At 42.6% G+C, this 17,372-nt stretch overlaps 1 protein-coding gene across 1 annotated transcript in view; it reads right to left on the bottom strand.

The window, feature by feature from the left end:
• The window catches only part of LOC149242196 (large ribosomal subunit protein eL15y-like), a 35,824-nt gene extending 26,750 nt beyond the window's left edge, over positions 1 to 9,074 (bottom strand). The window contains exons 1-2 of the mRNA XM_089374184.1: positions 8,915 to 9,074; positions 8,427 to 8,593 (exon numbers count right to left, since the gene is read on the bottom strand). Coding sequence (XP_089230310.1) covers positions 8,427 to 8,593; positions 8,915 to 8,918 — 171 coding nt within the window. The 5' untranslated portion in view covers positions 8,919 to 9,074. The remainder of the gene's footprint in view (positions 1 to 8,426; positions 8,594 to 8,914) is intronic.
• Between the last annotated feature and the right edge of the window lie 8,298 nt (positions 9,075 to 17,372).

Raw genomic sequence — 17,372 nt, 5'->3', positions numbered from 1 at the left:
TGACCACCATAACAACTTCAAGGGCAACTTCAACAACAACGATCAAAGGAATGGCAGGTCTAATGGCAAAGGAAAAAGGAATGCGAGACATCAAAGAAATGGTCGACCCTCCAAGAAATCACAGAACCCCAGGTATGATGAATCCAATGTTGTTAACAATAAGCAAAAAGAGTATTATCTTATATCGGCCCTCTCCACTGTCTCTCCCCCGAACACTTTGGGAAATTGTTTGATTGATAGTGGTGCCTCAAGGCACTTCACCTGATCTCAAGAAGAACCTAGTGTCCATTTCGGCAATGGAAGATAAAGGATTGAAGGTGGCTTTTATCGATGGAAAGGTACGTGTTTGGAAAAGAAATTTTAAAGATGTTTTTACTCTTGGGTTCAAGGTTGGCACTTTGTATCAAGTTGGAGGAAGTCCATTGGGAGCCATGTTTTGTGACACATCTCTACAATCTGAACGATGGCACCAGAGGTTCGCCCATCTTCATTATAAGGCCCTACCCGATGTGAGACAAATGGTGACAGGTATGCCCGAGTTCAAAGTAGAGCATGAAGATGTATGTCTAAGATATGTCGAAGGAAGCAGAGAAGCTGGCATTAAGAGGGAGACTACAATGCCATACACTCCCGAGCAGAATAGTGTGGCTGAAAGGAAGAATCGCTCTATTGTAGAAGTTGTTTGTGCCATGCTTCATGATCAAGGCCTTCCGAAGTTTTTATGGGGTGAAGCTGCAAATATTGTCGTGTATGTTCAAAACCAATGCCCTCATCAAGCATTGGACTCCAAGACTCCCGAAGAAATGTTCACTGGTAAGAAACCCATTGTCTCTCATTTTAGAATTTTTGGAAGCCTCATATATTTTCATGTGCCGAAAGAGAAAAGAAGCAATTTGGGTGCATCTGGGAAGAAAGGAATCTTTGTGGGCTATAGTGAAAATTCTAAGGGATATATAATTTATGTGGTTGGTCAAAAGGAAGTTGAGATATGTCATGATGTCACCTTCGACAAAGATATGGCCCTCAAGAAGATCAACAACCTTCCTATCCTAAGTAAGGACAAAGAAGCTGACACATGAAATCAGGGTGAAAAAGAAGAGGAAACGATGCTTGATGTTGATGAACCTATGGATCTTATTGATCCTCCTCCTCCAAAAGGAGACCCTCATGGTTTAGGGAGACTCTCAAACATGTTGAGAGGCACATTGCACCAAGGGGGACTTTCCGTGAAAGAAAGAAGCTGAACATGTATCAAGGATTTTTGACCGCCATGAGCACTATCATTCCAAATGAACCTTCATCATTCGAAGAAGTCATGAAGCAACAAGTATGGAAGGATGCTATGAATGAAGAATACGAGTCAATTATGAAGAATGATGTCTGGGATGTGGTCCCTAGAACCCAGGACAAATCGTTTGTCACCTCTAAGTGGCTCTTTGAAATTTAGCATGGAGTTGATGGAAGTGCAGAAAAGTTCAAGGCTCGCTTTGTTGCTCGAGGCTTCTCTCAAAAGGAAGGTGTAGATTACGATGAGATATTTGCACCTATTGCCTAATACACCACCATCCACTCGATCATAGCCTTTGCTGCCTCGCAAGGATGGAACCTACATCAGATGGGGATGTCAAGACCGCTTTCTTGCATGGTTCAATCAAAGAAGAAGACTTTGTGGAACAACCCGAGGGGTTTGAGGTTCATGATCGGGAATCTCATGTGTGCAGGTTGAAGAAATCTCTATATGGGTTGAAGCAAGCACCCAGGGCTTGGTATGAGAGGATCGATAGCTATCTAATGAAGCTAGGATTCATTAGAAGTGAAGTTGATCTGAACCTTTACTTTAAGGTTGAAAATAATAAACCTCTCATTCTGGTACTTTATGTGGACGACCTCTTTCTGACAGGTGCAAACCCTCTCATTCACAAATGTAAGAGAGAGTTGGCTTCTGAATTTGAGACGAAGGACCTAGGACCGATGCACTATTTCCTAGGGTTGTAGGTCTGGCAAAAGCCAGCTGAAATCTTCCTCTCTCGAGGAAAATATGTTGTGAAGATATTGGAAAGATTTGGGATGGTGGATTGTAAGCCTATGACTACTCTGATGGAACTTAACTTTAAGAAGTTATGTGGTGATGCTACTGGACCTGAATTGGGAAATGCTTCTGAGTATCGTCAACTCATAGGAGCGTTGATGTTCTTGGTGAACTCTTGTCCGGACATATGTTTTGCAGTTAACATATTTAGCCAATACATGGTTGAGCCTCATCATATACATTGGATTGCCACCAAGAATCTTTTGAGATATCTTCGGGGCGCAATGTAAAGTTTTGTAGATGTTCTATGCTAAGAGCAATTTCACTTTTCTCACAGCAATCATATAAGTAGATAAGCAAAATGCAGATAGAACATATAAGCAGATCTTACAGAAGACAAATCAGAAACAAGAAAAATGTATGTGTTTGTTTCGGCGGTCAACAGGATGCTTCAACCAGCAAAGTCTCCTTTGGTCAGCCAGCCCAGCATGTGTCACAACAACCCTCCAACCAGTAGATGAGTCAACCCAAGTCAGTTCTACAAAAGTCAACGTTGTCCTGAAAAGTCAACGCAGGGGCAGCAAGCTAAAAGTCAACGCAGCAGCAAAACGGTCAACCCTTTGACCTCGATTTTTGTGCCAAGTAGTATGGCCTTCAAAAATCGAACCTCCCACAAGTTTTCAGCTTGTTTGGACCAAGCGTTGACCAAAGTCAACGCTGGTCAAACTTCTGCGAAACCCTAGCAGCAGAAACCCTAGCAGCAGAAAAATCCTCTTCATCCTTCCCACGTGTGGCTGAAATTCGTCCTCCAGGTAGCTCGTACTTCTAAGGATGAGAGAGGAAGATGTGAGTTGTGTTGTGATCAAATTCTCTCCAACTTTTCCTGTATATATATATATCCATCAATGAGGGTGTGTGACACATCTGTTGGGCATGTGAGCCTACATTACAAAACTGGCTGACCTTTGCACATATAATTTATTAAGAATAATAAATTCAAAATATAAGTTCTGCTCATCGAATTAAGACTATTTTTATATGGATTTTACACCTCTCAGAAAGAGGAATCCAACAAAAATATTAGCCTCTTAATCTGAGCATCAGAACATGGAGTTTGGACCTAGTTGTCCAAATTTAACACTCCCTCTCAACTAGGGAGAACTCCATCTATTAGTGCAATTAACATCGTGAGTCATCCCGCCGAAACTTGCTTTGCTGGCTTCTTTATTTCAGAACAGAAGTGGGTCAGTCACAAAGACATCATTCCCCGACTGACATAATCAGTCCAGAGGTCCCAGACCTCACAAATCTTGATCCCAGATCAAGTGGTTGGACCATGCCATCCTAGATAGAGAGTACGGCAATCTCTGATGCGTCCATCAGTCTTTGCTAATAGTCTCTAGCTTTTCCACACCTCATTGGCCAAATGAGAGGTACTTCCCATGAGCCCTGAACTCAATGGGTAGGATGCATACGGGGCACAGATTAAATGAGTGGCGAACCAGCTCAATAATCACAAGGGTGGGGCAGAAGCATTATGAGTGCTTATAGCTCCGAGAAGCTATCCCCAAAGCCCCCCAGAGCTCCCAGAGCTCATCGTCCAACAGGACCCACATCATAGGGTCTTTCCACGACACCAAGACTCTCACGGAAGGTTAGGAACTTGACCTTCCCCAGGGGCTTAGTGAGAATATCCGCGACCTGCTCATCAGTTCCTATATGATCGAGCCTTACGACGCCTCGTTGTACCATATCCCGGATAAAGTGGTACCTGATATCAATATGCTTGGATCGGTCGTGGAACACAGGATTCTCAGTCATACGAATCCCACTCTGATTATCACAGAGTATTACAGTGGTATCTAGCACATGTTGGAACAGCTCACTAAAGAGCTTCCTCAACCAAACTGCTTCACAACAGGCCATACTAGCAGCAATGTATTCGGCCTCCGCGGTGCTCAAAGCCACCGACTTTTGCTTCCTGCTCATCCATGAGATCGAAGCAGAACCAAGATTGAAACAGCATCCAGATGTGCTCTTACGATCCACCACACTGCCAGCCCAATCGACATCAGTATATCCCCGGAGTATCACACTCCCGGCAGTGTATCTCAGCCCATGGTTTATCGTACCCCGAAGATATCTCAAAAGATTCTTGGCACCAACCCAGTGAAAATGATGAGGCTCAACCATCTGTTGACTCAAAGTATTCACTGCAAAACATATGTCCGGACGGGTGTTCACTAAGAACATCAAAGCTCCTATGAGTTGACGATACTCAGTAGGATTGGCCAAGATAGGCCCTGCAGCGCTGCCACTCAACTTCTTAAAGTTGAGTTCCATTGGTGTCGACACGGACTTACAGTCCACCATCCCAAATCTTTCCAGAAGCTTCACAATATACTTTCCTTGAGAAAGGAAAATCTCTCCAGGTCTCTGCCAGACCTCCAGGCCTAGGAAATAGTGCATCAGTCCTAGGTCTTTCATCTCGAACTCAGCAGCAAGCTCCCTCTTACATTGATGAATGAGAGGGTCATCACCTGTCAGGAAGAGGTCATCCACATACAGCACTAGAATGAGAGGCTTTCCTTCCTCAACCTTAAAGTAAAGGTTTGGATCAGCATTGCTTCGAGTGAAGCCCAGCTTCATCAAGTAACTATCCATCCTCTCATACCAAGCTCTGGGTGCTTGCTTTAACCCATAGAGGGCTTTCTTCAACCTGCAGACATAAGTGTCTCGGAGATGTGAGGTTGCATGGTTATCTGGACGCTAATTGGGCTGGCAGTGTGGTGGATCGCAAGAGCACTTCTGGATGTTGCTTTTTTTTGGGTTCTACTTCGATATTCTGGAAGAGCAAGAAGCAAAAATCGGTTGCCTTGAGCACCGCCAAGGCCGAATACATCACTGCTAGTATGACCTCCTGTGAAGTTGTCTGGTAGAGGAAGCTCTTCAATGAGTTGTTTGAACATGTGCTAGATACCACCGTGATCCTTTGCGACAACCAGAGTGGGATCTGATTATCAGAGAATCTCCTGTTTCATGATCGCTACAAGCATATAGATATTAGGTACCACTTTATCCGGGATATGGTACAACAAGGAACAATAAGGCTCCATCACATTGGGACTGATGTGCAAGTCGCCGATATTCTAACAAAGCCCCTGGGGAAGATCAAATTCTTGGCCTTCCGAGAACAATTTGGAATCGTGGAGAGACCCTCTTACAAGGGTCCTGTATGAGATGGACATTGAGCTTTGGGAGCTCCGGGGGGGGCTTGGGATGCTTCTTGGAGCAGTGAGCAACATAGGGTGAGTGGTTCAGTCTTCCCCTAGTGGTTTGTTGTGTACAAGGTGAGTGGTTCAGCCTTCCCCTAGTGGTTTGATGTGTACAGGGTGAGTGGTTCAGCCTTCCCCTATGATACCCCTTAGCGACATGTAGGCAGGACGAGTGGTTCATCCTTCTCCTGTTGAGACATCCTACCCATGCAGTTTGGGACTCATGGGAAGTACCTCTCATCTGGCCAATGAGTAGGGAAATGAGGATAGGGACCATAGTACTACCTATGAACGCATCGTGTACTACCATACTCCCTCTGCTAGGATGACCGATATTGACCTGGGATCAATTAGAACTGACTTCGGGTCAATAAGAGTGGTATGAAACACTCTCTTTTGATTGGAACTGACTTCGAGTCAGTAAGAGTGGTATGAGACACTCTCTTTTGATTGAAACTGACTTCTGATCAGTAAGAGTGTTATGAAACACTCTTTTAATTGGAACTGACTTCAGATCAGTAGAGAATGGTATGATACATTCTCGATCACTTCTTCTTCATAGTTCAACAGAGCAAAGCAGAGCAGAGCAGTGCATTGATGGCAAAGATAATACATACTGGCAGATGGATTACCAGGTGGAGTTCTCCCTAGTTGAGAGGGAGTGTTAAAATTGGCAAATAGGGCCAAACTCCACATGGGTCATCTTATTTATGACAGCGAATATTTTTCTTGGATTCCTCTCTCCGAGAGGTGTAGGATTGATCTAGAGATCATTCAATTCTGACATGTACAAATGAAGTTATGAATTTATTTTGATTATGGACAAATTCTCAAGATCGGCCAACAAGCTCATGTAGGCTCAGAAGCCCAACAATCACGTTTATTCGTCCTCAACGTTTGACTATAAATACATGATGCCTCATCCTCATTTGGACACACTTCATCTTCATCATCTCTCTCTCCTCACATGATTGGGTACGGATTTATGGGCTTCTTTCTCTCTCCACACATGCAAAGGAAAGGTTGTTTTATTGTTGTCCCTGCGTTGACCAGATTTAACCGAAAACTTCAGGAGGTTATCTCGACTGCATTGACCATGCGTTGACCACCTTTGACTGCGTTTTTGTGAGGGTTATCTCTGATTGGGCAGGGCGCATTTCTAGGCACAAAAATCGAGGCAATTTGTTAACTGGTTGACCAAATTTTGATTGGGCAGAATTCAATTGTTTTGAGGGCAGTTTCGTCTTGCTGTTTGGAGGCCGAAGTTGACCGAATTGTTGAGGGTCAAATCTACACTGTTGACCAGCATTGACTTTTCTAGTTAGGGCTCTTTTACTGCTGTTATAAAATATCAAATTTGTAATTGTACTATCTCTCTCTGTTGAACTATTGAAGACTATAAGAAGAATTGATCAAGGTTTCCCCAGATAGGGGTTTGTCCCTGGCTGGTGCCACATCTTGTGTCCTATTTTCTTGGCTTGTCTTCTATTGTTTATGTTTATGTTCTATCTGCATTTTACTATCATGTTGATGTGATTGCTAAACTAGATATTGATATTGGGCTAGTAAAAAAATTGGGGTAAAATTGCTCTAAAGCATAGAACATACCATTGTTGCCTAAAATTAACAATATACCATGTAAGGGTGAATATATCAAAATGGCACAGAGTGCAATACATGTCAACAACAACATACATAATCAATAAGGCTCTAAGTGGCCTCTAGAGTCCAAAAACAATGCTACAAGTTATTGGGCCACTATCCTACTACAAATCACTGATCAACACGATCACCCATATCAAACTCATCATTGATTCACCACTATTAGAAATGGGATCTTCAACAAGAGTTACATAAACATCATCTAAGCTCAAAGTCTTCAACCTTGGTTTACACAATGGCAGCACAAAAATAACTAGTTCAACCTTTTTATTAAGAACTTGGTATGATAATGTATATGCAATTCTATGGACATGGCACAGGCTGTGCAAATTGCGAATAAACATTTTTGCTTCAACCCCTTTAAATGAGACTTGATTACAGCCCGCGAATAATGCTTTTTCAACAAGTTAATTGAAAAAATGCTCCTCCATTTTTAGCAAACATTTATCTAACACATATAGGGTTAATTGTCACTCTACACACCATTTTTTACTTTTCAGTTTTTACCCTTTTTTGGTTCACTTAATTTTCTTTTTTTTTAATACATAGCTACTATGCATTCAATAGATCAAGGACGTTATATGGATGGGCAGTAGTTTCTCGATTTCCTATAGTTACCCCAATAGTTCCTCTTGACAGGTTCTGCATGCCAATACATCCATTTTGCAGGCCATCGGAGCTCCTAAAATCAGCAGCAGATATTTAGGTATCAAGCCAAAGCATTGTTAAGAAATTTCTCTTCATGCATTGTTACTGGCAAAAGTGATTGGTGGCTTTCACCCAAGTAAACTTCGAGACAAAATGGCCTTCTTATTCTTCAGTGAGAAGGCTGTGGCAAGTGTGATTGAGGCAATGTCACAACATATTTCGACTTCACAAACTGATGACCCATCTGTTCATATTTTGGATTTGATCAAAATCAGGGCAAAAGAGGCAAAACCAGATATAGTCATGACAGAGAAGTGCCAAGGCCAACTCATGCCAGTTCATATTCTTGGAAAAATTCAACCAAGCATTGTATGCCGACACAAAGTAAATCCTCTCATGGAAGTTCATATTCTGGCAAAAGTAAAGCAAACATTGTATGCCAGCACAAAGTAAATTCTAACAATTTGCTTGATGTAAAGCTACTCAGAAATTAGAAGGTTAAAAAGATACGGTTCAAGACCTAGTTTCATTATAACCTAGGCAATATGGTATGATCCCGGTATAGTGGTTAACAGAACATGATCAATCTTATTGATTTATTGGTTACATTGCTTGGTATGGCATATCTACTAATCAATGACTTGAACCCTTTTCACACTGCATTTTAAGTTTCAATCTTGAAAAACATAAGAAATAATGCATTTCATATATATATAAATGCTGCATTGAATCTGATAACAGGCTGATCTATACAGTAGAGAGAAGATATGAAAACCAGCTCTTAAAAAACTATAGAAAATCAGAGGCCTTACTTGCTTCGCCTTGTAACCGAGACGTCGAGCTTTGTCAGGCCTGCTGGGCCTTGTCACCCTCACTATACCCGGAAGCTGACGATATTCCCAGCATCTCACTCGCTGCAAGAACCTCATTACATCCGACTGCTTCTTCTTCCATAGTTCCTCAATGTACTTATACGCCCCTGCACTCCGCCCCACCAAAATATCTTAAAAACCTTTCAGATCCGATTACAGCAAGCCCAAAACCCCATAAACCCTCCAAACGATGGCATTATTAATATAGAATCTCAGTAGCAAAAACAATGCAAGAACATCCAATTGATCAGCTGATACTATAAAACCACCCCTGAGAAAGAGGACAGTGAAAGGGGAAAAAACCCAAAACTCTAGAACCATTCGGCTCGCCGAATTCCTTTCTGAGAAGTTAGGGAATCCATGCTAACACGAACAAAAACAATCGAAAACCCCAATCACGCATCCAAAATACTGTGACACCTACTTACCCATATCGAAACCCTCCTGCCAACACAACCGCGGCTCCTTGCTGTGTATCGGACGCTTTGCTTCAGGGTGGAATGATCTTATAGTTAGGGTAAGCGTGAAAAGGTTTAAACTAAATAATTATCGTTTTAAATGTTTGTGTGAAATTCTGAGAGGATGGATCATGGGAGGTGGAAACAATGTTGTATATTTTGCGCGAGACAGCGACGTTAATGTGGTTCGTCCTTTTTTTTTATAATATTGTGCATGAGGAAGGAGTAGGTTAATGGAGTAGTGAGATCATTTATGTTCTAACTACGGTTTAAATGTTTTAGTAGGAGAGATATTGTAATATTTAACATTTTAAGTTAATGAAAATAAAATCAGTTTAGATTGATTTTATTTTTGGATTTATTAATCTTTTAGAGGGATCAAATCTCTTTAGGTGTAAATCTTTTTTAGAGTGAAAAGTGAAAAGAGATTTGATACCACTAAGCAATTGATGGCGCTATGGGGGAAAGCGAAGAACGAGGGTTTGGACCAACAAGGGATTGTTGGTAGCCATGGAAGGGCGTGGAGGGGGGAGTTCTACTCCCTCCTATAGCCATGTAGTGGCAAACAGAAACAAGGAAGCGGGTTTGAATCGCTTCAAAAAGCCAATGGAGGCAGGAACGGAGATGATCAGCACAGAAAAGTCGGAAAACATCAATTTTCATGAGCAAGAAAAGAATCATGAGGAAGTTAGAGGAGAGAAGAGAACAGAAGGCAGCAGTCAAAAAGTTGAGCACAGGAATGTGACAGGACTCTGCAAACCCAAGTCAGCCATTAAACCCCGGGTTGTTTTAAATAATCCAGCGCTACAAGAGCACAGGGATCACATGGCGGCATACGTAATTATATGTAAATTTATGAGGATATGGCCGACGGAGAAGGCTTTGCAGGCTTGGATAAGAAACTAATGGAAGCCTAAGGGGAAAATAACCCTCCACCTTCGGTCCAAGGGTTTCTTCACAGTGATATTCACAAACCTAGAGGACAAAGACAAAGTGTTCGAAGGAGGACCATACTTCTATGCTACGGCTGGACTCTACATGCGACCATGGGTGATGAATTTTGTCCCGGAATGAGAAACATTCACATCAGTGTCGGTATGGATACGACTCTACTCCCTAGGTTTAGATTACTGGCTGCCTGAATCCTTAAAGGCCATAGGCAATAAATTAGGTCATTTTTTTAAAATATCATAGGCGACTCTGCGAGGAAAATACACCCCCTTTGCGCAAAATTGTGTAGAAATGGACCTATCAGGAGCACTTCCAGATGAAATCATTCTAGAAGTTTATGATGAAGAATGGGTGCAGGCGGTGGACTATGAACATGTCCCATTCAGATGTCGTAAATGTCATGAGCACGAGCACCTTATCAAAGATTACCCTTTAAACAAACTGGAGGACAATATGAAAACCAACAAAGGCAAAGACCCTGAAGGCTTTACCAAGACGAGAGGCAAAGGGCAAGGAGGAAAAAAGTACCAAAGGAAAACTAGTCAGGAATAACACCCAAGTCATAACAGTTTTGAGATTTTAGAAGAAGAAGATGGGAACAATGCGATGAACCAAGCATCGAAGGATAATCCTGCAGAGAAGGATAAAGATGTTAGCATGGAGGATGTACCTGAGAACAGCAAACTAAAGGAAGATTTGCTAAACATCATGGAACTTGATAGGGACCATGAGATGACCCCAAGTGAAATTGGAACAAAGGACCACAAACTACAGGAGATTCTTGAGAGGGATAATCTCGATCTAGAAAAGTTCTTGGAGCAGGGAACCACCAAAGGGGTTGATTCTCTACCACAAGAGGAGTTTGACAGAGTACAACAGCTCTTCCTCTGGAGATCTCAAGCAAAGGGTTCTAGAATCAAAAGAAACCATGATAGCTAGGAAAATAGAGGGGTTAAAATGATGGAGGCAACATCAAGACACTCTTCCAAGAACCCAAGCAGGAAAAGAGGAAGGAAAAGACAGAATGAGCTGCTGACAGAGTGTGGGACACTCATGATTAACTCAGGTAAGATGAAAGATCTTACTAGTTACTCATTTACAAATCTTTCATAATGAAGCTCACAACCTAGAACATTAGGGGTCTAGGAAGTAAAAGGAAACAAATAAATCTTAGCAATAGAATAAAAGAAGAAAAAACAAGCATGGTGTTTATCTAGGAAACAAAATGTTCAATAGATAAAATCAGAGAGATACATAGCAAATGGCTCATTAAGTATGAGTATCTAGAAGTTAAAGCAGACAACACGGAAGGCAGGATTCTCACTCTCTGGAATCCCCAGAAACTTGGAATCCTAGATGCTGAGGCATCCAGGAACTACCTTTCAATGGCAATCCAACCTTTGGGTGATAAGGAAATATATATGATCACAAATGTCTATGGTCCTCAAAAACTTGAAGACAAACTCAAGCTTCTCACCTCACTGGAGGAGTTGAGAGAGAGACATCTTGTTATGCCTTGGATTCTGGGAGGGGATTTTAATATGATCAAATCTCTTACAGAAAAAAAAGGCAGGACCAGAACACTAGGTAGAGACTCCATTGCCTTCCAGAACTTCCTAATCGACATGAGACTAGTGGACACGAAGACAATAAATGGTACTTTCACATGGAACAATAAGAGGGGAGGGGCTTCTCAAGTTGCCTCTAAACTAGATAGATTTATAATCTCGGAGGACCTCTTTCTCACTGGCCTTGACTTGACTGCATCAATCCTTCCTTTTGGAGGCTCAGATCACTAACCTATCCAACTTGAAGCTTCTTGTATAGGCACTTCGAGGAACAGACCTTTCAGGTTTGAAAATGTCTGGCTCACTCACCCTGACTTCATCAGTAATATTGGTAAATGGTGGGTGGAAGATTTGCCCGTTCAAGGCACTAATATATTTCTCCTACAACAGAGACTGAAACACATCAAACTCAGGCTTAAAGAATGGAACAAAAAGGAGTTTGGAAATATTTTCAAAGCTAAAAGAGAGGTTGAACGGAAACTACAAGGAATCAATCAGATCCTTATCACAGATGGCTTTATGTTGAGATTGCAACAAGATGATGGAGCTTAGTGAAAAGAGTCGCCTTCACTAAGTGGGCCCGCAGGCTATTTTTGGCGCAAGTCTATTTTTAGACTATGTCTATTTTAGACATATGGATCATGTCTATGGATTGCAGGTTGCTGTTTATGGATGATTGATCAAGTTGGGAAAAAATAGATGGACTTCTATTTTTGATGAAAGTGTGAGTGATCACAGTGTGAGTGATCAAAGTCTATTTTTAGATTGGCTGTCAAAAATAGAAAAGTCAAATATTATTATCTCACAATAATATTTGGACTATAAACTTAATCTTATTCTCTTGGAGCACTTCAGTTTGGGCTACAGAGGTGGCACATGCAGCTGTCAGAAGGAAATACGCTTTTCTTATGAGTCAGTTGAGTTGTTGCATGCATGACTTCAGTTAGAACTCAATCAGTTGAGTTTGGTGGAGTTGATTGTGGAGTTGATGGAGTTGTGTTCAGTTTAGCTTTGTTAAATTGGTTGTATTTAGTCTAACTGGCAAATAGACTAGAGATGAGTTGGGTGAATTAGTTATTAATTAATTCACAAGTTATTAACTCATAATACAACTAATGAATACATCAGTTAACTCAGTTGCATGTCAGTGCATGTTCAGTTCAACAGGGACAGGTGGTAGAGAATCAGATTGCTATCAGTTGTGACTATAGTTGTGCACCAGATCTTGCACAATCAAGGGATTGAGTATGCCAATGAGTTTGCTCACGTATTTGCCCACATTATAGCTTGTGCTCACGTCCAACAAAGAGTGAGTGACTATTTTGCAGGTGAAAAACGAGTTTGGTGAGCCATTCTCATCAGTTCTTGAGCAGGTATTGAGCAGTGGAGGCAGGCAAGCAGTGGAAGAGATTTGGAGATCAGATATGAGTTGTATTGTGTGTAACAGAGGTGGAGATACTTGTGAGAAGTATTATGTTGTGTAATGTTACATGACTCAATCATTAATATACAGATAGTTGGGGTTTTTAGCGAGATGCTTTCCCCGGGATACATATTGTGTTAATGTGTGAATGCTCTTGATGTTTTATTGTTATTGATGTTGCTATATTGATGATCAACGTAGAGGAGCTTATGTATTGTGTATGTTTTCCACAATAGTACATGATCAGGATAATCTCCATTGAATATGTGTTAAATTATTCAAAATTTCTACATGGTATCGGAGCTGCTTGATTTGTAGAAGAGATTTTTACAGGATATCAAGCGAGGATTGATCATTGGATCTACTATTCAGGAAGTGTTTACATTCTATTTCTTCAGGCAGAGTCTCTAATCGGGCCAGGTAGCCTCTGGATTCATCCTTCTTTTGGAAGGTGAGATATCTGGTGAATGCCCATACAATCAATCTCTGTACGAGAAATATTGTGTTCTCACGAATTCTAGATCGGAAGCGGTTGAGTTGGTGCTGGTGGAATTCGAAGTTTGCAACAGTGTTGTTGAAAATGTCTTTCAACAGATTGCAAATGTTATTCCAAAGCAAGAGAGACCTGGCGCTCAAGGATAAACTCAGTAACAATAAGTATGAGAATGGATCTTCATCAAAGGTATCTGATGAAGAGAATTGTGCTTTGGCTGCCAAAGCAAAGAAAGGGAAGAGCAAGAAAGCTTCTCAGTCTGGTGCGAAAGGCAAGAAGCAGGATATGTCCAAGGTGAAGTGTTTTCACTGTCACCAGCACGGACACTATGCCACAAATTGTCCGCAGAAGAAGAAGAGCAAGCAAGCTGCTGGATCTGCAGGGGGAGAGGCCTTAGCTTCTCAGTTTGAGCTTGATTTTTCATTGATCGCATGCTTGGTTTCAAGTGTGATGGGATCAGTGTGGTTCTTGGACAGTGGTGCGTCTTTTCACATGATGGGAGATAGAGAATTGTTCTCTGATCTGGAGGACAAAGATCTTGGAGTGCACATCGAGATGGGCGATGATGGTAGATACAGTGCGACCGGTATCGGTACCATTTCCTTTGAGAGGGAGTTTGGTAAACCCTTTGTATTGAAGGAAGTCATGCATGTTCCAGGATTGAAGAAGAATCTCATCTCAGTGGCGATGTTAGAAGACAAGGGGTATGATGTTGTTTTCAGCGAGGGAAAGGCCTTCCTGCGCAGCAAGACAACTAGTGAGACCCGGAAGATAGGGGTTCGAGTGAGGAACCTTTATCAGTTGCATGTAGATGGATGCGCAGCAATGGCAGGCAAGGCAGAAGGATTAGTGAACCGGGATGATGGCGAGTTGTGGCACAAGGGATTGGGTCACCTTCACCATGGAGCCTTGAAGATACTGCAGCAGATCACTACAGGGCTTCCTAAAGGCACACTTGCGCAGTCAGATCAGTGCAAGGGGTGTACTTTGGGGAAGTTTGTGAAAGCCACCTTTCACGAGAAGGATAGTCGCGCCACGACGATCCTTGAGAGAATTCACACAGACGTGTGTGGACCTTTCTCAGTTGCTTCGACAGCAAAACACAGGTATTATGTGATTTTTGTTGATGATTTCTCTCGTAAGTGCTGGATCTTCTTCATGCAGAAGAAGAGCGAGACATATTCAAAGTTCTGTGAATTCAAAGCACTGGTCGAGAAGGATTCGGGGAAGAAGGTGAAGGCTCTTAGGAGCGATAATGGTGGTGAATACATCTCGGACGAGTTCAAGGATTTCTGCAAGACAGAAGGGATTCGTAGAGAGCTCATAGCTCCCCATAACCCACAGCAGAATGGGGTAGTTGAGCGGAAGAACAGAACGATTGTGGGTGCTGCACGAGCAATGTTGCATGATCAGGGCCTACCCCTTCACTTGTGGGCGGAAGCATGCAATACAGCAGTTTATGTGCAGAACCGTTGTCCTCATAGGATACTTGGCATGAGTACACCTGAGGAGACTTATTCTGGTAAGAAGCTTGATCTTTCTCATTTGAGGATTTTTGGTGCTAACATTTACATGCATGTGACGAAGGATGCCAGGAAGAAGTTGGAGCCGACCGCAGAGGTTGGGATATTTGTGGGGTACACTGATATGCCCCACAACTATCGTGTGTATTTGCCAGACAGTGGTAAAACTGTTGTGCGACGGGATATAAAATTTCAGGAGGAGAAAGCCATGAAGTGTTTGCTTGAGAGGGAGCTACACTTGCATGCAGATGAGGAGCTATTAGTTCCTAAGGATGAGCTTCAGGACGTGGATCAGCCACAGGACGAGGTTCATGGAGTGGAAGAGACCACTCATGCAGCGCCAACCATCAGAGGGCGAAAGCGCTTGACAGAAGCTGAGCGACTGGCTCAAGATGCAAAGAAAGTTGTAGGACCACCTACAGCCCAACGCAGGCAGAGACAGTCACCTGATCGGTACACTGGATACATGGCTCTTATGAGCAAGTGTGTTGTGACTAAGCCATCCTCTTTCGAGGAAGCTGTGGAGGATCCCGCATGGGTAGACGCCATGGTGGAAGAGTATGATTGTATTGTCAGAAACAGTGCATGGGAGATTGTTCCTAGACCGGAAGGGAAATCAGTGGTGGGTTCGAGATGGATCTACAAAGTTAAGCAGGCAGCTGACGGGAGTGTGGAGAAGTACAAGGCAAGATTTGTTGCCCGAGGCTTTTCACAGATTGAGGGGATCGATTATGAGGAGACCTTTGCACCTGTCGCAAGGTATTCTTCCATACGGACGATTCTTGCTCTCTCAGCGCAGATGGGATGGCACATTCATTAGATGGATGTGAAGACTGCGTTCCTCAACGGAGTCATTGAGGAGGAGGTGTACATTGAGCAACCCGAAGGCTTTGAAGTCTTCAGCAGCGAGTCGCATGTGTGCAGGCTCAAGAGAGCGCTGTATGGGTTGAAGCAAGCACCACGTGCTTGGTACACACAGATAGACAGCTATTTCACAAGACTTGGATTCTCCAAGAGCGAGGCGGATCCGAACCTATACCAGATTGTGGTGGAGGGTAAGTTGCTTATCATTGTACTGTATGTTGATGATTTGATTCTAACGGGTGATGAGATGTTGATACTGTCATGCAAGAAGGATCTTGCTACAGAGTTTGAGATGAAGGATTTGGGCCTCCTTCACTATTTCCTGGGATTGGAAATATGGCAGCACAATGGCGGACTGTTTGTTTCTCAGGGCAAGTATGCTCGGGAGATACTGGAGAAGTTCAACATGCATGGCTGCAAGCCTGTTGATACTCCTCTTCCTGGAGGTTGGAGGAAGGAGGATGCCACTTCGGGAGAAGAAGTGGATGCCACTGTTTATCGACAGTTGGTGGGGTCGCTGATATATTTGGTCAATACACGACCCGATATATGCTATGCAGTTAACCAGCTTTCACAAGCTATGATTAAACCTACCAAGCTCTTCTGGAAGGCGGGCAAGCATGTATTGCGCTACTTGAGAGGCACATTGGGATATGGTTTGTGGTACAGACAGGAGGATGAGGTGAAGCTCTGTGGCTTCACGGATGCAGATTGGACAGGGAGCCCAACGGACAGAAAGAGCACATCAGGAGGGGTCTTCAGTATTGGATCGACAACAGTTTCTTGGTACAGCAGGAAGCAGAGATCTATGTGGATGAGGATGATCCTGGTCGGGTTGTTCGGGTCCAAGCACATCAGGTACCATCATATCAGAGATTGTGTGCAGCGGAGGATCATGTTACTTTCGTACATTCCAACGGAGGATCAGGATGCTGATATTCTGACGAAGGCTCTCACCAGGAGCAAATTCGAGTACCACCGAGGCAGGATAGGGGTTGCTGATAATCCATATCTTGTCGAGAGGGAGTGTTGAGATTGCAACAAGATGATGGAGCTTAGTGAAAAGAGTCGCCTTCACTAAGTGGGCCCGCAGGCTATTTTTGGCGCAAGTCTATTTTTAGACTATGTCTATTTTTAGACATATGGATCATGTCTATGGATTGCAGGTTGTTGTTTATGGATGATTGATCAAGTTGGGAAAAAATAGATGGACTTCTATTTTTTATGAAAGTGTGAGTGATCACAGTGTGAGTGATCAAAGTCTATTTTTAGACTAGCTGTCAAAAATAGAAAAGTCAAATATTATTATCTCACAATAATATTTGGACTATAAACTTAATCTTATTCTCTTGGAGCACTTCAGTTTGAGCTACAGAGGTGGCACATGCAGCTGTCAGAAGGAAATACGCTTTTCTTATGAGTCAGTTGAGTTGTTGCATGCATGACTTCAGTTAGAACTCAATTAGTTGAGTTTGGTGGAGTTGATTGTGGAGTTGATGGAGTTGCGTTCAGTTTAGCTTTGTTAAACTGGTTGTATTTAGTCTAACTGGCAAATAGACTAGAGATGAGTTGGGTGAATTAGTTATTAATTAATTCACAAGTTATT

This window comes from Pinus tabuliformis, chromosome 8 (genome assembly GCF_031772625.1).
Source record: "Pinus tabuliformis cultivar Carrire ecotype Pingquan chromosome 8, CPIR1, whole genome shotgun sequence".
In the NCBI taxonomy this organism is placed as follows: Eukaryota; Viridiplantae; Streptophyta; class Pinopsida; order Pinales; family Pinaceae; genus Pinus; species Pinus tabuliformis.
This window is presented reverse-complemented; position numbering and strand designations above follow the sequence as displayed.